The 22230-nt window shown below is 42.5% G+C and overlaps 2 protein-coding genes across 2 annotated transcripts in view; both read left to right on the top strand.

Annotated features, from left to right (window-relative positions):
• Nucleotides 1–1085: 1085 nt before the first annotated feature.
• ak4 (adenylate kinase 4) lies at nt 1086–9744 on the top strand. Its single transcript, XM_041934971.1, has 5 exons — nt 1086–1605; nt 2480–2599; nt 4860–5032; nt 5954–6072; nt 7472–9744. Exons 1-5 carry the CDS (start codon nt 1464–1466, stop codon nt 7596–7598), a joined length of 681 nt encoding a protein of 226 aa, XP_041790905.1. The 5' UTR covers nt 1086–1463; the 3' UTR covers nt 7599–9744.
• A 12141-nt stretch (nt 9745–21885) lies between these two features.
• dnajc6 (DnaJ (Hsp40) homolog, subfamily C, member 6) overlaps nt 21886–22230 on the top strand; it is a 34775-nt gene continuing 34430 nt past the window's right edge. The window contains exon 1 of the mRNA XM_041935763.1: nt 21886–22090. Coding sequence (XP_041791697.1) covers nt 21886–22090 — 205 coding nt within the window. The remainder of the gene's footprint in view (nt 22091–22230) is intronic.

Here is a 22230-nt window from a genome sequence, read left to right as displayed (position 1 = left end):
TCGCAACAACTACTCACTCGGTTCCTCCCGTCCGCAAACGTTGCGCAGAAAGACAGCGACTCATGTGCTCTTCTGCGCTCGCTGCCAGCAGCGCAGAACCACACGAAACAGCAGCCCTCATGGAGCACAAGAAACGCTAGAAGCTCTGTTCCGACAGAAATGCTGTCAACAAGTGGTGGAATGCAAGACATGCCCACTTTATCAGTTAGCGGGGTAACGTGCACGATGCACAGTAACTCTCACACTCGTTTATTTATTGCAGAACTGAACGGAAATGTCAACTTTCTGGGCAGAATCTGACAAGTTTATCCATGCAGATGAGCAACTTGCAAATTGCAAAACCCACTTGCGCTATTTTCACGGCATCAGGCGACTTTCAAATGACCGCACCTTTTTCTGGTTTGTATGAAATAAATGGCCCGACACTTTGTCACCAGACTGTGTTTGTGCCGAGCTGTTACAGGGTGTGCTGCTGTAAATGTTAGACAACCGCGCCACCCCGTGGTTGAATCCTGCATGACACTTAGGAACCGGAAGAGTCGCAGCCGTGCGCCACTGCCGTGCTGATGCCTGAACCTGAGCCCGCACGGGAAGCGTGGAGCCTTCACCAACATGCAACAAGCCTCAACATGTACTAAAGGCGGAATAGTCTGATTTTCCAGATGTAGATCGCTATAACTTGATAATGATTTAGTCTTAATCAGCTCTAGGGCATTCCCTCACTGTTCTAAACATCTAATATGTTATGGTGAATTGAATTGATTATGCATTTAATTTAGTTATTCTTTTGTTTTTGCTTGCTAACATGAAGGAAAATATTCTGGTCCTTTTATGATAAATTCTAAAAAACCTGTCCTCCTCCTCCTCCTCTTCGTCCTACTGCTTTTGTTAGATAAATGTAATATTCTTGTCTGGGCCTTTTCGCAGTCGTCCCTCTCTTAAGGGAAACTGTAGTCAGTCACCAACAGTGACAGACTACAGTTGTTGTGCCACTTGTACGTTAAAAACTACAGTAACCAGTTTACCCCGCATGGTTCGTGTGGATCAGTCATCCGCATTTTTTGTGGGTGATGTGCGCAGGAAAATAGGGCGTTGTGGCGACTCCTTCATTCATTCGCGGAGAAAAAGTCTCTGTCTTTAAAGCGTAACGTACCCATAAGCGAGCAGAAAGGCGGAAAAAAAGAAAGAAGAGAGGCGTTTTGACTTGATCGAAGCAGGATAGCCCCAGTTTGCGCAGAGAGTGGGCTCTGCGTAAAGGACCGCTCACTCCAGAAATACGCAGAAATTTACTTTGGCAGGACAAATTTCCAAGACGTCCAATCCTTGGACACGTTCGACCGCTCATGCGCGCATCTGGTTAGGACTCTAATTTAGAGATAATTCGCTCCCTCGCGCGCAAACAGGAACATCAGCATTTGTGCGTCCCGGGGATTTTACCGTTGGAGCCTGTGTTTAAGGAAGACATGGCCAAGTTATTCCGAGCTGCAATCATGGGCCCACCAGGATCAGGGAAAGGAACGATATCCAAGAGGATTGCGCAAAGCTTTGGCCTGCAGTATCTGTCCAGCGGCCACTTTCTACGAGAGAGCATAGCGGCAAATACAGGTAAGATACTGCACATCTGCTCGCGTGCTGTTGCCCAAACATCCAGACTACGGTGCCAGCAGGAAGAGGTCTGCAAAAAAGTTGATCCAACGCGTCAGTGTTTGTGCTGAATGTGTTAATTTGACGATTGTAATTTTTCTTCCCCTTGATGTCATTCTAATAGTCAAATTAAGCAAACCAGCATTTTCCTTGATTTGACTTCAATCTAGTGTAGAGACTTGAGTTGCATAAGTGTCCAACCACACAGTGAGTCACTGTTACTCCAGTTAAAATCCCTCCAGCAGGCCTTTTATCATGATTATTTTCCCAAACTTACACATTAAATCATGGGTTGTGTCTCTTCCTCATTATAGCTGCACAACTGGAATTAATTTAATTCACAGAAGAAGTCCACGTACACCCTACCGATAAGAAAATTGGAGTTCAGTGCAGAGAGCTTAAGTAAAAACATATGTGCTTGGTTGCCATTACTGAAACATTGCAGAAAAGCTGGGACAGTGGGAACCAAACCTTTTTTTCTTTAAGCTTTAAAACAAGTTCCAGGATTCATGAACCAACGCATTCAGTTGGTGCGTTTGTTAAAATTCAGTGGCTTAAATGAATTCAGCGGTTTAATTATCCACAGCAGGAGTGTCATTTAAAATGAACAAGATAGGCAAAGTTACAGGCAGGGGTTTGCAGGTACAGTTAGTACAGTTTTTTTTTTTAACTATTTACTATCTCTGATCAGATAGTTACACAAACAAGATGCTCTTGAGTGTTTTATTTTTAAATTTTTTTTGGCTAGCTCAGCAGTTCCTGTCCTGTTGTGTTTTTTTTATTTATTTTTGAATAGACTTGCATTGACTGCCTTTCCCTGTCTGTTGTGTATCAGAGGCAGGTCTGCTGGTGAAGACCTACGTAGAAAGAAGCATGCTGGTGCCGGACCCCGTCATGACCAGACTGATGCTGCCCAGGCTGGAGCAGCTGAGCGGCCACAGCTGGCTGCTGGATGGTACGAAAAACGGAGGGTTTGTTTTTATGCAAGTGCATGGTCTGTACTTTAATCTGCTGATGCACTGTGGTGCACCGGCTTTGCAGACTTTATCTCACAGCAGCCTCCATCCTTTGTCTCCCTTTGTAGTGAGGGAATATATTCTTCATATTGCAGCCTCATGGCCAGAGGTGGGAACTGCCAGCCACCCCTTAAATCTGATTGGCCACCCCAGGTGCCACCCCCAAAATTCGCAGACTCATAGCCATGTTAGAGGCAGGGCCATGAAGCAAGCTTTTTTATTCACACCTCTGCACATTCAGAAACATGGCCCCCAAAGTGCCATATGTGCTGCCCCCTTCACGGAAAGCAGAAAAGTCCTCTCTACATTATCCTACATCTGTGGGTAGTTAATACTCTGAGGTACTCAATCTTGTACCAGCAGGTCTGTGCAGGCTCTCGACTGTCACTCAACCTACAGTCGTCACCAAGGATTAACATCAGATTGAAAAATCAAAGGTCAAAGTAAAGATAACGGATTGCCATCTAAAAATCCCTTTTGTAATGTATAACACAAATGTACAAGTACTGGCTGGAAAAAGGCCTCAGAAGCGAGTTATAAAATGCAAAACTGCATGTTTTCTTTGTTATCTGGTAACATATTTAGTTTGAGCCATTAGTAAATGTCCTTTGTCAAGTTGAATATTATCTACGATCTTCAAGAGAGATGCCAAGCATTGATGAAACATTGATGGCTGGTGTTAGGCTTGTTTTAACCTGGGAACATGGTCACTGAACAAATAGTTCGGCTTTAGCAAGAAAAAAGAGCGGCCAAACCAGTGTTACACACACACACACACACACACACACACACACACACACACACACACACACACACAAACACACGTGCTTGCATTTATCTCAGTTCATCATGTTTATCTCATGACTCTGAGTAATCAGTGTCCCCAGCATATTGATTGATCGCGTGGTGTTCTTCACGTTTCTGAGTTCACAGACACACAGACAGTAAATATCCTCCTAAAATATTCTGCAGTAGAAAGGCAGAATTTCCTGCCCGCTGTCTGTCTCTTTCTCGCTCTTGTTCTCCCTCCTGCGCTGGTGCCCTCCCATCACTCATTGGTGGTTAGAGAGATTTAGCTGCTCTTAACAAACGAGCGCACAGAGCGATGCATATGTCAGTGCCAGTTTCTGCTGGCAACATATAAGGAAGCAATAAACTGAAGACCAGGCAGATTTTTTGCATACCAAAGCAAAAAAAAAAAGCTATGTGGTTTGCAAGAGACAATGGGCTTAACGAAAGGAACTAACATTCACAGTTAGCGTATCCTTAAGCACTGGAGATCCCACTGGTGCTGTTCTTTGCTGTATAGGTCAATGGGGTTTGGCCTCCCGGTGGAGTCTCACAACAAAAGTGGAATAGAAGACTATAATATACTATTTCTAATTCTGCTTCTGTTATTCTACTACTCTTTTTAGCCACACTGCCTCGATTAATGAAAACGCAGTGAAATCTTTCAACAACAGATGGATGGACTTCCATGAAATTGTGTCCAGACATTGATGGTCCCCAGAGGATGAATGTCACTGACTTTGGTGACCTCTGATTTTTTCTCCTTCCAGCTCAAAGTTTTCACTCACCCAGTAAATATCTTAACATCTAGTAGATAGACTGACGCGATGTCTTTGGTGAGTCCTTGACTTCATGTCTTTGGCCACCGCGGGGTTGACATCAGCACCATGACAGCTTGCTCAGAAGCTAAACAAACATGTGACCATATTACCCATCAGCATGCAGATTTTAGCAGATACCTCAACGTTCAGCCTCACAGAGCTGCTAGCGTGGCTGTAGACTGTTATCTTGTTACTGCTGCTGGTGGTTCATCCAGGCCATGTCACTGAGAGCATTGTTTTTTCAGTAAGTTCATTCACATGTACATAATCCTTTTATTTTGTCACAGCTCCAGACTGTTATACTGGAAAACTGGAAGCAGCTTGAGTCCAAGTTTACTCGCTGTCAACTACTGACTCCAGAAAAACAGGAAATAAACTGTGTACTGTATGTCTGAAACTGTGAAATGGCCTATTACTCATCAGCATGTCTTCCTTTCTATCATCATGGCTTGATGCACGTGCATCGCAGTCTTTAATGCAGTTGATGAAAAAAACAAAGGTCACATATCGGTGTGTAACACCAAACATGAACTGTTCCTGCTTGACGATGCCTCACTCTTTCCTCCTGCTCACTCCGTGCCCTGTCTAGGCTTTCCTCGGACTCTGTCGCAGGCCCAAGCCCTGAACAGTTTGTGCCAGCTCGACCTGGTCATCAGCCTCAACATCCCCTATGAGACCCTGAGGGAGCGACTGAGCGACCGCTGGATCCATCCAACCAGTGGTAGAGTCTACAACATGGGTTTCAACCCACCACGAGTGCAGGTCTCAAAAGTCTACCAGTGAGAGTATAGTCACAGTGCTTAAAATGTCCTGCCTGAGATTTATTTTGTGGCCCTTGATTTTGTGGAGGACAGTTTTGTCCTTTCAGTTTCCTCCCCAGTGATTTGTGTCAGTGTGTTTTGGAGCTGGTAGGATTTAATGTCTGGCTTCAGCAGAGTGGAAGCTTGTCAGAATGAGAGACCTAACTCACTATCCCACCCTGTCGTTATTTTGCTTTACAAGGTCTTTGTTGTCACACTGACTTCATTTACTATTTAGTATTGTTATCTTTCTTAACCAAAATATATTAATAGTAGTATGGTAATATAGTAACCTTTAATTATATGGCACTTTACAAAAACATGTTTACAATGTGCTTCACAGACAACTGAACAACTGAACAATGAACAAATATGTAGAACATACATTAGCAACAACAGTAGAAACTACTAAAAAAAGGACTTTAAATTTTGAAACTGAATTTTTTTCATCTTCATGGGTTCTTAATGTTTCAACGAAGCTGAAGAAGTGATTGTAATTTTGAGAATTTTCAGCGCTGTGTTTTTACAGTTCATAACACATGTGTGCAGGGGGATCTTTAAATAAATAAAAATAAATGAAGTAATTGCAGTAAAAGCCGGTTTGTGTCAATAAGTTTTAAAAGAGGATGCTGATAATGCTCACCTCATATTCAGTGGAAGGCTGCTCCAGAGCTTTAGACGCCCTGACATTAGAAGCCCTCTGGCTGCAGCACAGCTCTTATTTGCGACATGACTGTAGATGTGTGTCTACCTGCAGCGTGGTTTTTATTTTATTGTGTATTGTGTTGTGCTGTAATCCTCTGCGCTAGAACATTTTAATGCGTTGTCTGGTGTTGACCTTTGATGCATTGTTGCATGTGTGACCTTGTGTTGCCCTCCTCAGGGTAAGGATGACGTCACTGGCGAGCCACTGATTCAGCATGATGATGACAAACCAGAAGCTCTGATGGCCAGGCTGAGACACTACAAAGATGTGGCCAAACCTGTCATAGACTTATACAAGTCAGTAAATGCATCCCTTTCATGTCTATACTCAGTGTTTTTAACGGTGATTTTCCTACAGGCAGCCAGCAGTGTGAGTTCTTGCTGTCAGCATACGGAAATCAGATTGAAACTCTATTAAGATGATTCATCAGAATAAACATTAAGTGGCCTTTACTTTTTCTAGCATTATCAGTGCAAAGTTTCATCGTAACATGCAGATAATTCATATTTGGTCACTGAAAAGCAGTGCATTCATGTGCTATGTCGCAATGATATCAAACAATAACAAAACACAGACCTCATGAGAGGGATCATAGATCTATTTAGTTATATCTTACATTAAAAGTGTTGATTTCTCAAGCCTTGGATATTTTGTTGTGCTCAACACTTTATTTTATAATGTTACAGCCCACCCCTAGGTGGCCCTATGGGGCAATCAACACTCCACCACTGGCCCAAATCAACCACAAAAAGACACTTTTTAAAACACCACATCTATGGGATTTATTACTATAAAGACATACAAACAACCAAGACACCAAACCAAGACTAATTAAAGACACAAAGTCAAAACAAAACATGCAACACAAAATCCCAGGCTGAGGGGCTGCCAGACCAGCTGACACCACACCAGAAGCCTCTCTCATCTGATGCTGGGACAGCTCTTCAATCCCAGGTCAGGCGCACCTCATTCAGCATCAGATGTAGCACACCTGGGAGTAGCTTCTTTTATCATGAAGTAGTCACAGGAAATGCAACGTGTTCGTCAGTGATCATTAATCAAAAATGCATCTAAAAACAAGACAGTGTTCATTTTTGGGATTTTTTGGCAGCGGATCAGTTTGAAATATTGCAGGCAGGGAGTAGTGGAACAAGAGGCAGCAGCCACAGGGAGCTGTTCGATGAAGAGCTGCAGGCGACAGGCTGCACACCTCCAACTTCTCAGTGACGTTGCAAACTCTTCACTGTGCTCTGCTGTTCACAGACTCATGCTATGTGCAGCATTATATGTGATCAGGCTGCTCACAGAATGGTGGTAAAAGGCCAACTATTGCCTGACTTCTTTAAAATAATATGACAGTAGTTTGTCTTGCTGCCCCCAGAGTTATGTGACCTGTTGTTTTGAACCCCATTTGTTGTTACCACCTGTAACTACAGGTGGCGCCAAATCAACCGCAACTGAATTCTTCGAGATTGACACTTTAAGATCAAACAACAGTGGTGAGGAGAACACGCTCCTTTCTTGGATGGCTGTCTTACTTTGATGCCATGAGGCTAATGACTGGAGGCTACATTAGCCACGATGAGCATAGTGCATCCAGATCTCTGACTGGACTCTCTGCGGTTGAGTTGCATTGTGGGTAATGCTGCTTTCCCCAGCTTTGCGCCTTATTTGTTCTCTTATTTGTCCGCTCAGATCACAGGGAGTCCTGCACTCGTTCTCCGGTACAGAGACGGACCGGATCTGGCCTTATATCAACTCTCTCCTCAGCACCAAGATGCACACACAGCCGTCAGATGCCGTCCAAACCCAGACACCCTGACACTGCTCCCAGTGAAGAGACCATAGCTGGGGTAATGTTTCCACGTGCTGGTCCCAACTTTCAGTTTCCTCATTAATACTGAAGTTTAGAGTGATGGACAAGGACACTGATCAAAGCTGAAGCCATCCAACATGTTTGTGATTCGATCACGTGTTGCTTTTTCAAATGGACGGTTGTGTGCAAAGCTTTATTGACTGTGTTGATTTCTGCAATGTCATAGTGAAATGTTTAGATGCTTAAGGGAATATTACAGCTGATCATTTTTATTTTGGAAATCCTAGTTTTATACCAGCACTTACCATCAAGCAATTCTTTCTCTTTTTTATCGGTTCCAGTTCTCTCACATTGAATTTAAATTTTTGCTCATTGATTGAGATTAAAAGCAAAAGAAAAAGTAAATAATACATAGAAAGGCTTCCCTTCATTCTTAAATATTTGATACCAAACTCCATATAATTATTGTTGTTCAGAAAATAAAACTTACATGAAAGCAGACTTAGGACATATTACTTAAATAGTCTGTAATCTTTACAAATTTGAATAATCGCATCCAATTTTTGTAATCATGCAAACGACACCCCATCACTGCCTCAATGATTATACAGATTTTTGATTGAAACCCTTCTTGTACCCTTCGAAGTGCAGGTGGAGTTGTGGTTTTTCACAGAGCACAATACACATAACAAAATCTGTTGTATTAAAATCTGTCTCACCACAGCCTTAACTGACATATTGACTGAGGGCAGCCCTGATATGATGCATTGTGTCGTATCTCAAGCCTAAATCAGTCTTAGACAGTCATTTATTGGGTCAGTTTTTTCTAAAAAGTTGAAGCCTGTGCTAGCCAGAGTGCTGTGTTATATGCTATATACAATGCCTACAAGTCAGCTGTTACATATGAAACAAACCGTTTTTTAATCAGCTCAGTGTTTCTAGAATATATCCATCGATAAGGCAAAAGACCGTGCACTGTATAAACTGCTATTCTTTACGTTTTGTACTGAAACGCTGCAGCATATTATGCACTCTGCAACTGTTAACATGCAGGAGAATGTACTGGGCTGGAGCCGGACTGTTTCAAGAAACCCCTCACAGTCGCTCTGCAGCACACTCTGTGGCTGGGATGAAGACCAATGCACAGAATATAGAGTGCCTTCAATGTTGTTACATTCCTTTGAATATGTGTCAAAGGTTGCCTTGAGATTTGGGGTTCACAGAATGTATTGTTTTGCGGCGTTTGTTCAACTTTTAAAATGCTGCTGGATATAATGTTGGCAAGTAACAGGTCACTTTGATGTAGTTTTGTTTTTCGTATTGATGACTGTATAAATCACTGTTGCAGGGTGAACAACCACCTGGGCCTTTTATTTTTGGAAGTGACTGGTAAAGGTTTGTAATGCTTTCTCACCCGACAGAACCGCTTCTTTCAGACGAGTTTAGTATTGTATTGTTTGGCTTTTAGCAAACAATTAGCAACTAAACTGTTTGATAAAGACCAGCACATAGGGTTTGGCATTAATGCTGGCTCTGCAGTTTTCAAATTTAATCATAACATGTTGTCACCTACATTGCATAGTGAATGTAAATCAGGGATTGGCCAGAAGTAACCAATCACATGCAAAATTCACCTTTTTTTTTAAATCATTTTTTTCATGAGGACAGAACTGCCTTGCAGTGTTTTTCTGGTGGACTTTTGGTTCTCCTTATTGAAGGATAGTCCGTGTTGTGTGTTGTACAGATGGAATCCCTCTAAGACAAATGCAGACAAAAGATGCAGAAAAGAAACACTTTTACTCAATAGAAAATAGGAGATGTCTGCAACTTGTCCGTGTCTCGGTGTCCGCAGCTGAAAGAAGACATCTGTTGATGTTGATTTGGTAAAGTGGGGATGTGTGTGGAGGAGCTGTCTCTCTCACACCCTCTCATGTACACTCTGGTCTCGTATTGGGTGGCACACTAGGCCTGCATGCTCAGTGTGTGTTGTTGAGTGAGTGGCCATGGTCTGAAAGCTTTAAGTTGTACAGTATGTGACCACAGCCCACTGCTGCTGTCTGACACCACAGTGGATTTTTTTTGCTCCCCCATTTTTACACCATGTTGTCAAACACACGCTAGATTCCAGGAACAATAAAACTATTTTCTCATGGCTGCTTTCTCGGTCTTTGTACGAGATTAATGTCCCTACATGCACACATCTGTATTGTTCGTTTATTCTGTTTTAAGATCTGTCTTTGCAGGCAGCTCAGGCACTGCTAGTCACTACTTACTTCACACATTTAGTTCACTTATACAAAATACACAATACTGAAGTTGGCATAAAGTGATAAAAATGAGCCCCACCTTTGCCATCTGAACCATTAAAGTGATGAACACATGAATGCATCACTAATTATAACCCAGTAACATATATGATTTTGAAATAAGTCATTCTGCATTGAAATGACAGTTGTTTTCAGACATATTGAGGTTTGATTTTTAGTGGTGGTCTGCCTGGCTGAAACTACACAAAACCGACTGCACCGTTACAACCGTAAAGAATCTCTGGATTTTCCCTATAATCTGTGGCTCTGTCATAGCCACATTAAGGTTTCTTTTCTTTTCTTTTGTGTCTTTTTTTCGGAAAACTAAAATAACAGTAAGGCCTTGCTCCTCCTCTCTTTGCTCCTTGATCTTTCATGTCATGCGAAAACAACAGGAAGCAGCAGCAGGGTGTGCTATCCTGCGCCACGCGCAATAGCTATGGTGGATATTTAAAACGCGGACTAAATCACACACCCACCCACGCACCCACCCACCCACACACACACACACACAGTCGTGTTTCAATCACTTTTGGGGACATTACATAGACTTACATCAACTTATGTCAAGCACCCGAACCATGATCGTTACCACGACTTGTCTAACCCGAACACTTACCTAACCTAAACCCTAACTCAAGTCTCCATCCTAAAGTTGAGTGATTTACGTTAATAGACTTGTGATTTGTCTCCATAAGGAATGCGAGTCCCCACAATGTGCCTGTCCCCACAACATGAGTAATACATGGCCACACTCACATGTAAACACGCACGTAAATAGGAATTCTGTGTACATCTCCTCCTCCCCTGTCTAATCCTCTCAGATCTGTAAATAAACGCCGTGTGCATTAGAGCTGGTTGGAGCTCGTGCTCTACTGTCACGGATTACGGTCTCATCTGCTCTCCACCTTGACGGAAGGTGCAGCGCCGCACTTCGTGCATGCACAAAGCACGGCGCAGATTTACAGAATTCTCACTTGCATAACAAGAAGTCTTTTATCCCAGCGCGTCCAAAACCTCAAATGCAGCACAGCTGGTGTTGCGTTTCAGGGATTTTTAATCTTACGGGGACCTCTACTGTAGGAATGCGGTGCTCAGCCGTTTTGTGACCTGATGAAGAATAGAATATTGTTACCTGTTATTGATATTGATGAAGAATATTGTTAAATATTCTTCATCAATATTTAACAATATTCTTCATCTCCATAATAATTATTGTGTCATTGCTACATGTGTTTGTTCCGGGACTGCGTCTCTCCTCATGGGTAGAGAAGTTTCCTGCAGTAAATCTACATGCGCTCCTAACATCCAGCCTGTCTGCGGAGTCCAGCCCAGGTTTTACCAGACTTGCTCAGCCTCTCTGACAGCGCAGGCAGATGCGCTGTAGCCTACACATTCATCCACATCCAACCCTCCCTTGCATCGTCTCGTTTAGGCTCATCCACATGTTCTACAGATCTACACATCGCCATCGCGGGACCTTGTTTGTTGCTCATATGCTAAAAATGTGATTATATGGTGATGCCGTAGCCTGGTGCTGCCTCAGCAAATTCACCGACGGGTCAAGTGAGAGCTGCCGGCGGACAGTGTGTCCCACAGGACGCTCGGCGCTTCGACCTTTGACTGGCAGCGAATGACAAACCAAAGGTCGGTGTCTGTGAGCGGAGCAGGGGTTCAAAGCGCATCTCCAGCACGGCACAAGACGGCGCGCCCGGGAGGATGGTAGAGACCGCTGTGACAGGTAAAGTCATCCGCAGCGTTTTCAGTTCGTGCTCAGTTTTGATGTGATTCGCGAGGCATGTTTGATCAGTGCTTTCTTACACCTGTAACAGCCAGAGAAAGAAAGAGAGAGAGTATCGTGATCCGTGCGTGGATGTTACATAATATCAGGCTACCTCTGGAAATCACCCCCCCCCCTCTCTGCACGGTGGCCCGACAGGTTATCATCAGCATGCACTTGTTCCACGGGGAAATACTCTGTTTGTCCCCACCGAGGTGACGCTAAAATCACACACCTGTCTCTGTCCTGTGGGCCTCTGTGTGGCTAGATGCGCACACGAGCATTATGAATGACATCATTTGGGTTATTTTTGCTCGGGAGCTGTCGACCCCCCCCCCCTCTCTCACACAATGAGACATTTGATCTTTCCTGATAATTATTGATATTGTTTCTTTATTCTTATGATTGATGACATTCTAGGGGTTAGATTGAATGAACAGCGTGAAGGTTGCCAGTTCAGATGGATTTTTCTGTCAGCTGACGATTTCGGTAACGGCATTTCAGGACACCAGACACAACACTATATGCAGATCAGCACATTATTTCTACAGGGCAGGTGTCTTTTTTTCTTAAGACAGCCTCGTTAGCATTCGGACGCAGTTGATTCCCTCATCCTCTAATTTGAATATTAGTATTATTACAATCACCGTCTTCATCATCCAGGGCTGGCTCTGCGTTGAGAGGAGAGCTCCTCTCCTGTTTTGTCCAATCGCGATCGTCACATCACCACCCGCGTCACGTACATCACGTGAGCAGCTTAACACAGCTTGGTGTGGTTTCATGTTGTGATCTGAGTCTCTGAGTCAGCTTTTGCTGTGCTGTGCAGCCATCAGCCTTTGCTGTATTGGGAACTGTCATCGGAGGCGGACACCTAATCAAAGATGCTCGAACATAAGATGATGCATCACAAGGTGCGCCAATAGTGTGAAAAGGCATACACTTCCTGCCTCCTCAGTGGGCGTTTCAGATTCAGATTCAGGACCAGCTGTTAGCCCCTAAAGGGGCGGGTCCCTGGCGACAGCCACGTGACACAGATACAGGAAGTGATTCTTAAGTAGGCTGCCTAGTTTATTTTTCACATTAAAGTCCCAGTGAAACTGAAGCCAGAGTCTTATTATAATGTTATCTTTATTTTTTTTGCATCCAGTGTTGCAGAAGTACGCGGATCATTTTAAAAAGCAGTGATATCACAGTGAAAAAATAGTCTGTTACAAGGAAAAGTTATATTCTCACTTGTTTAAAAGATGATTAAAATACCAAAAGTGCAAAATAGTGCATTTCAGAATAATGTATATTCTGTAACTGGATTACAATTGTTTATGCTCTCATATGTAGGCCTACACCACTTTAATGTTGCAGCTGGTTAAAGTGGGGTCAATTCAAAGGACTACTTATTTACACATTTTATGTATGCATAATAATACTTTATTATTTTTTTGATGATAACATTTTGTATTATTATCTGTATTGTTTGTATCTGAATCTGCAAAATAACTAGCAACTTGAGTTATCAAATAAATGTTGTTTATGTTGGAGTAAAACAGTACATTATTTGTGTCTGAATTTTAGTGGAGTAGGAATATAAAGTAGCTAGCAGAACTTGAAATACTCAAAGTACAATTCCCCTTAAAATTGCACATAAGTACAGTACTTAAGGAAATGTACTTAGTTTTTTTTCCAAGACTGGTTTTATATGAAGGGTGGAGTTAGTTTGTCACCCCAAATCACATCTGATTGCATACATTAATATGACCGCCCTGAGTTCAAGATGAGTTGTCAAAAATGTGTTTATAGATTTCAATCTATAAATATTCACATAACATTTTTGATTCATATTTAAGATGCCAAACGGGATACAATGGATGATCAGCATACAGGATTAGAGCCTGGAAAATGTTTTTTTAATTTCACTGTACCTTTAAAGCATTGAACTATATGAATAGATTTCCTTTGTAATGATTCTGTTTATGGTGCATTCAAAAGAGCAGTTGCACAAGGGGTTAAAGCCTTTCTTATAGATGAAAGCAGAGACTTAGTAAACACGTTTTCAGTCCCTAAAGTAGGCCACCTGTCAGCTCAGTGGTAAGACCAGGGCAGCACAGATACTGCTGTGTTCTATGAAGACAGTAGCCAGTTTGTAACTGTGATGTTTCAGTTTTTACCACAGAGAACAAGAATCCTTGGATTATAGGAGCTAAAGTCTCCCAGACTTAGCCACAGATTGAAGTCCAACGTCTGTCTTGTCAAGTGAGTCCTACAGCTGATCCAGCAGATTCCTGGATTCTGCTTTAACTGTTATGAGGATAATCATTAATCCTCAATCTCTTGTTGAGAATGGTGGTAAAACCAATGATAATGGTGATATATCTTTTAAGAGACAAGGCCAAAGTCAGTTTCACATTACAGTGGTATTGTAAAACATTTAAATGTAACTGCATTGAATTTAAAGGCTTCTCAGGAATTCTTATGAGGGGTAGAAATTAATGCCTCAGAAGTCATCATGTGGTCTCTTCTCAAACTTATACAACCTACAGGTATCAGATGTCCCGGATATCACAATGAGTTACTCAGGCAGGTAGTGCACTGTGAGCATTGACTTTTTATTGTGAGGTATCCATACTGGTGCAATGTAAAAGAAAGTTGAAGGGCTGACAGTGGCCTTTCTCATCTACTGGGGTTCTAGGAAATCACAACCCACCATTGAAGTGACAGATTAAATCACAAATAGTTCAGAGGTTCCAATGAAGAGAACTTTATTGCTGAACTGTCTTGACAGGGTGTCTGGGAAGATGTCATTGCACATGTAGGTTTGCATTTGGGTGAGTGTGTGTGTGGTTTCTGGAAGGAGGATAAAAAATGTATTAAGAATATAATGCAAACAAATAAGCAACAGCTTGCTGGAAAGAATTCACTGCTATGTAGAGCATCAACACAAAGTGGAATTAGGAGACACAGCTTATTAACCAAACTAGGCAGAATTCACCATTAAAAGTCCAGCGATGTACCTTACACGCAATATTAAGGGATTTGGGTTAACTAGAAATACAACCAATGCAAACAACGTGTAATGTGCTTAGATTAAATGTGAACATATGAATACAACAATCTTCCACATATGAAATGATTGATAAGGGCACAATCGCCCACAAGCTCTGCACAGGTAGAAGCCAACATAACAAACATTACACTGCCCTGAACTGGGCTCAATTAGCATAGCTAGCAGCAGTGAGCAAGAGAGGAGCAAGTGGTCTTCATCACAAAAAAAGAAGGTGGCTGAGACTCTAATAATCTCTGGCATTAAGTACTTGCAGTTCAATAGACGCACACAAAACAAAGACAAAGGCAGGAACACCCATATTACAGCGTAACTACTTGTTGGAACTTAGTAAACAGGCTCCCCTGAACAGCGTCTCCATGCAAAGCGACGAGGAGATGGAACATACCACTCTGAGAGGGGTGGGCGGAGTAGCCCAAGTTACAGCCACCGTCTCATAGTTCATCCGCGGCATTGCTGCCAACATGATCGGCTTTGTTCCGCCTTCACATGATCTGCAATCGTCTCATCTCCCCATTTGATGAAGACAATATTGTCCAGGGATTATCAGGCCATTATCGCCCCGTTTCAATCAGCTCCGAAACTTAAATAATGGTTTATTAAACAAGTTTATTAAACTTGACCGAACTTCAAATTCATAACTGATCTCAAACTGATTCAGACAAAACACACCGCGAATGAAATTGCCTCCTCATCTGGGTTACTGCTGTAGAGAAAGAAAATATGTTAAGCCAAACTGTTAAACTTTCTGCTGTTTTTGTCCTGGATTCAACAAAACATACAGAATTTGTGAACAGCTGATTAGTTTTCTTTCTTTTCAAATAATTAGTGCCTGTGTGTAAACAGCTGTTTGTGGCGCAGCTTACAGCGGATGAAAGAAGCCAGAGGAGTAAATTAACCTAAAATTAGACGCAGGACCAACATTTTTGTGGTAATTAATTCAGAAACATCGATTCTTTGATTTCAGACACGAGAGGCCAAAAGCAGGCTTCTTATTTTTATGTTGGCTGGATATTTTATCAGCTGTAGCTGCCAGTCTGTTTGAAAACTCCTTACTTTCGTGTTTCCAGCTCACTCCGATGAAAACGAAAAAACCTGACAAAGGACTCCCTGCCTAGCAACGGTTGCTAGGCTGACGTCGCTGTCTGGGGGCGGGGTTTAGCGAACAGAATTTCTTTGATCTGTGACGTCAGGTTTTCATGATATCAGAGATCAAAGAAAGAAAAGCAAAGGAGTCCATGATTAAAAAGATAATAGTAGATAATAGAATAAAGAAAATAAATCCAAGACGTTCAACAGTGATACAGTTTAAGGCGAAATTAGATTAGATTAGACTTTATTGATCTCACAATGGGAAAATTCTATGTAATGGAAAGAACAGGACAATCACAGATGGAGGAGATTCCTAAGGTCGACGTTGTGGCCGTCAGAGAGCTGGTTCAGTCCTTCCTGAAAGGGCTGACCACAACACAGTGGTCGTCACTGACGGCTGGTTCTCCTGATGTTTCCACCAAAATAATGATGGCGGAATTGATAGCGGACTTGATTGCATTAATGAACAAAGCGTTCTTGATGGCTTTTAAGGAGAAGAATGCAGTCGTGTCTGATGAAGATGTGATGTCCAGTCTGGGCAACACAGTCTATCAGAGTTTTGCAGAGTCTTTGGGGGTTTCGAGCAAAGAGAGCTGCAACAGCTCAGAACACTTGTCGTACTTGATCAGTACAGAGGTCGCAGAAAAAGTCAACTCTGCCCTCTCCAGGCCTTCATCAAACTCACCAGTATCTTCGCTGTATAAGCGCAGCGTTCCCGCCAGAAGATTAAATGCTATGGTTAATCATGCCTGCAAAATGTTGAAGGCATTCAAGGCCAAGATGAAAACGTTCTGCTCACGTCTACCATCCAGACAGATGCAAAGGTACGAACAGCTGCAAAATGAGCATTCGGGAGACAGCGATGATTTCTATCAGTGTGCCAAGGAAATAATTACTATAGAGGTGAATGCTGTCGTAGAGCCTCTTTTGAATCAGTTGTCAGACTCTGAGTATCAGTTGTTGCAATCTCAAACCTCTCAGGAGATTGAAGTTGTTGCAAGTGATATTTGTCAAGTAAGTAACCAAACGGTTCAGACCACGGAAGAGACAGAGAAACTGGAGGAAAAGGTCGAGGCTTTTCTATCAAAGAACATGGTCGTAGCGTTGATACATCGCATGTTGGCAAAACTGAAGAGCATATTTCAGTGGGATGCCAAAGTTGAGAGGAAGGAGTCAACAGAGTCACTCACAGCTGCTGTTTCCGCTCTGCTTCAATGTGATGAAAATGAAAAGGATAGAAAACAGGATTCGGTGCTTAAGACTTGCAGTAACCTCGTTTACAGTTACGTCACAACTGGGATGGCTCCCACAGTACTCTCAAAGTGTATGAAGATGTATGATGAGGTAGAGAACACAGTGTGGATCTTCCTGACACTGGTGAGCTGGTGGCGAAACTCTCAGGCTCGCAGCTACAGACAACAGGTGATGCTCACTTTACTGGGCAATGAATCAGAGACACAAGAACAGACAGCGCAGACAGAGAGAAACAAACAGTCTGTGCAGGTACTCATGGAGAAGCTGCTCACACGGATCTGGAGAGAGGCAAAAGTTGACTTTAACATTGATAACATGGGGGACATCGTGAGCCATCTGTCCGAAAACATGTGGTGTGAAGTCCAGGGTGCAAATATCAATGCAAAAACATTCAAAAAGCTCGACGAGGCCATTTTCAAGAACCTACGTAAGAAGTGGGGCAACATAGATATGTTGCTGATTTCAATCAAGATGAAGGACCCGGAAATCGAAAAATGTATTTCTTCCACTCTTGAGGTTTACCTGGAGACACCACCAAAAAAACGTAGCCTCTTCTCCAATTTCTTATTCCACCTGGTCCAGATCCCCTTTTGGTGTTGTTGCATTCTACCGGACGATTAGAATGTAGTTGGTGTCATTTAGGTGAAACATTGTATTCATCTTGGTGGAAAAAAAGTGTCTCCAGTCCTCTTCTGCTCAAAATGAATGCAATAAAAAGCTCAAGCCCTCCTTCACATGCAGGTTACCTTCTCCACCACTGGCCTCTGTCCATGGACAGAGACCAGTGGAGCAGCAGGACTTGAGCGGTATGGCCACATCAGCAGTGTGACCTCATTGCTGGAAGGCGATGGTTCGATTCCCGGTCCTGAGCCTTTCTGACCTTGTGTGTTATCTGTTCGTGTGGTGTGGTTTACTCCGGGTGCTCCGGTTCCTCCAACTTTCTTCATACCATGCAGCAATTACGCACTCAGTTGTGACCTAAAGCTAATTGGTTTGATGATAAAAAAAACCCTTCTCCACCACTGTGGAGTAGATGTCCAGGTAACCTTGCAGCAGCAGTCTTGACCTCGATCTTGGTCAGGGCTTGATCTCATATCGCCACCTCAGCAGTGGCCTCATTGCTTGAAGGCGAGGGTTCGATTCCCGGTCCCGAGCCTTTCTGACATGGTGTGTTATCTGATCCAGTGGAGCTCAGATTTCTCCAACTTCCTTCAAAGCCATGCAGCAATTGGGCACTCTCACTCTTAATGATAAATAAACTGTAATTTCTGCCTATCTCTTATCCTTTGCTGCCAGAGCTGTAAATATTCAACTCAGGCTTGCTCCAATATTAAGGCCATAATGTAGAAGGTCACTCTAATAACTTTGACACAAAAGTTAAAATGTCAGCGTTTCATACAACAGTTTCAACATCAATAAATCTACATCGTAGAGCTACATCTACAAGATTCAGTCAGTTTCTGTGTGAACTTTTTTGTCTTTCCAAATGTGTTTTTCTTGTCTTTGTAATATCATTTTAATGAAAGTCAGGGCAGATTTTTGAAAAAGCATGTCAAAATTCATTCAACAATATCAGCCTCATTCTGCAAGGCATTGTGTGATGAAAAGGACTCTGAGACTTCAGTGTTGCATGTCCACCCCCAATACACGTCAGGTGAAGGTGATCTATGCTTTTAAAGTCTAAACATACTAGACTAGACTAAACATACAACCTTTAGACCTGAAACATAGATGTTCCTTTTTTTGTTTTGTTTATCTCGATGAAAACAAAAGTTACGTGCATCAAGTTTTTGCTTTAGTTTTGAGTCTCGAAGCAGGAGCTCAAAGGTCATGGTCCGTCCGTGCTGCTGAGACATCAGGCGGTCTTGGACATACGAAGCTTTCAGGCGCACTGACAACACGATGAAAATACATCAGATTACACTTTATACCTTAGCTGGTGTGGACATCACTTTGCAGTGCATTTGAAAATGTATTTCGAAAAGTGTGAGATTGCAGGTGACGCATGTGGCAAGTTATTTAGAAAGCCTCCACATAATGGCAGCATTGTAGGTTCATTCACTTTTTACTCACTGATATAATTTTACCAACAGATGGCACCACTAAAAGAAAGTTCAAGGGCTGACAGTGGCCTCTCTCACCTACTGGGTTCTAGCAAATCACAGCCCACCACTGGAGTGACAAATTAAATTAAACCTGTAATGGTTAAACTGTGGTAAATAAATGTGGTGGGAAATGTGGTTTATATGAGAGATCTGATATTGGCCCAAATAGTTTTCTATAAGGTTTTTTTATGCAATGAATTTGATCTAATCTATAATATGATAAGGTTAATTCAACTTCAAATTCAAGGTGACAAAGAAAAGTGGCAAATATTCACATTTGAGACACATGAAGGGGAGAATGTTGTGCAATTTTGCTTTAAGAATGACTAAAATGATTAATCGATTAACAAAATTGTGTCAGCTCAATGTGTTTGATTGGGCTTGTCCTGTCCTGTGTAAACCTTTGATCCTAGGCAGAGCCTGTGGTGCCTGCTGGCTGTACCCTGAGCAGTCACACTCAGAACGGGTAAATACTGGTCGGCACGTTTAAGAACAAGACAGGAAGCTTCGCCGCTACAATGCAGCGGCAGCACTCTGCGTCCGGTTATGGCGGGGGTTTCGTTCCTCCGTTTTGGACATTCCGTTCCCGCTGGGCTTTGAGCTCTCGTCTGCCCTCCTAAAAGAGTTTCCCAGGCTCATGTCCTCTTTTCAGAACCATGCAGGGTTTCCGTTGCCAGGGGACAAGGCCAAGGCAGGAAGCATGCCATCAGTGGTCATTGTTTTGTCCTGCTTGGATCCAGGGGCATCACCCAAAAAATGAAGCTAAAATTACAAATTTGGAGCTAAAATTAAATATCTGTTGGGTTTTAATTCTATTACAAAGAGCCTATTGACATTCAAGGCTGCTGTTTGAGTAGAGGCTGAGAAAGCTCCCTGTGATGCAGAGTGAGTTTCCTTTTTCTGACAAAGCATGGTGCTGTTGTCCTGCAATACAAGACACCTCTTATTTGAATCTTTTATTATGACAAGGCCAGGGCTCTGCGTTCATTTTTCAGCACAGGACTCAAGTAGGGGATTTGCTCTATCATGGGCCCACACTCTTAATTTGCTCCTTATTTATACCCAAAAAAGCAGGTCATAACAAGATATTCTTTCAATTAAACACAAGATTTCTTCCATCTTTTTACTCCCTGAGGTCACACTTTAATAAATGACACTGCGAATCTTACTTCATAGCACACTTCATGCCATTATCACCTGTGTCTCTTCGCTGTGCACAGTCACGGTTACAGCAGACTCCATCCATTATACATCTATGGTGCATTTGTCCTGCATTTAAGTGAATCAGTTACACTGGTCAATTGTCAACTATTTTGATAATTGCTGAACCATTTGGGTGACTTTTCAAGCTAAAATGTCAAACATTTGCTTTTACCAGTGAGTAATGGTCTGCTTTTTTGTCTTTTATAATAGTACATTTTAATATGTTTTTGATTGATGATTGCAAAAAATTACCAATTTCAAGACTTGAACTCTGGGACATTGATTCTTCACAATTTTCTGACATTTTAGAGACATTAGGATTAAGTAAACAAGAAAATAATCAGTAGATCAATCGATTATGAAAATATTTGTGTAGCCTACTTAATTCTGCAAATGTTATCAACCCAGCAAATATTTAACGAGAACAACTATGCAGGGTGGAACAGTTGCCACCTACTTCATAGTTCTGCTTCAAAGGACAGTCAGAATTGGCACAGACATTTTGAAAAGTGCCTTTAAAAGGGAACTCCACCCAGATATTATTCATAAAACCGGGATCCCAGTATTTTTACGTACGAGCATGTGAGCAAATTTAATGACATCACATAAGATAGACATACAACATAAGATGGCTTTAAAATTGAATATGAAATTCATGCAATATTATGCAAATGTTAATGTATATGTGGTACTATTTTAAGGCATGTTCATATTTGTATTATATTGCTGGATTATAATTAGTTCTGTATTAATGTGTTCATAACTTTAATGTTGCAGCTGGTAGAAGTGGAGCTAGCTCTAATTACTTTATATAATGCTAGGTATCTTACCCTTAATTTCATAATTTATTGTTTATATGTTATATTAATAATCTGATCATCTCCAAAGTAGGCGTCATTCCTTGAGTAAAAGTACTCAAGTAGTAGTGTTTATAGTATGCAAGTAATGCTCAATAGTGAGTTCACTGTGACATTTTTTTTACTTTATGATATCCTGATATATTTTTACAGGACCATATTCTTGTAGGTTTTACATAAAATTGCTCTATATTGGTCAGCTTGTGGAAAAACATTCCTATAGGCACATGCACAATTACAGGGTGTGAATAATACATGCAGCAATAACATGAGAGGATTGTGCGTTGGGGTGGATTTCCCTTTTACTCAGCCGGCGACTACAGCAGCAGCAGCAGCGTCGTAGTAAAATGCGGTGCTGCTGAGAAAGAGGAGGCGATAGACAGACACAGAGAGGCAGGGAGGGAGGGAGAGAGAGAGAGGGTAGAATATTCCTTTCAGCAGAAAACAGAGGAGACCGCTCGTCCTCTCCTCCTCGGACATGTGGTGCACCCAGCAGCAGTAAGCTAGCGGCAGCACACCCGGCAGCAGCGGCGGCGGCTGTGGCGGCGGCGACGGCGACGGCGCGGCGTAGCCTGCTACGTCTCCGGGGTTTCTTTTGTCTTTAATTTCATTTTTTTCGCGCGTGTGTGTGTCCTTCGGTAATGAGCTTGCTGGGGGCCTACAAGAAAAAGACCAGTTACGATGGCTATGAATCTTTGCAGTTGGTCGATAGCGGCGGAGACAGCTTCAGTGTCGGCAGAGGGAGCAGCAGCGGCAGCAGCACACTCGCAGGCTCCATAGCGGCCACCCTTGGACCGAAGGCAGGCCCGCTGAGAGAGGAGGACTGCAGCACCATGGACAGCTCAGGTAAGAGTCCTCGCCGCCTCCCGCAACCGGGATGGCGATTGTACGCTGACCTGGAGAGTGCTTGAGTGGGATGTGATGACTAGACACAGGAGTAAGGTAGCCTATAACACAATGGCTAACAATAGTGAAAGTATACAATG

Source organism: Chelmon rostratus, chromosome 4, assembly GCF_017976325.1.
Source record: "Chelmon rostratus isolate fCheRos1 chromosome 4, fCheRos1.pri, whole genome shotgun sequence".
NCBI lineage: Eukaryota > Metazoa > Chordata > Actinopteri > Chaetodontiformes > Chaetodontidae > Chelmon > Chelmon rostratus.
The sequence above is the reverse complement of the archived record's forward strand: the minus strand, read 5'-3'. Positions and strand labels throughout refer to the sequence as shown.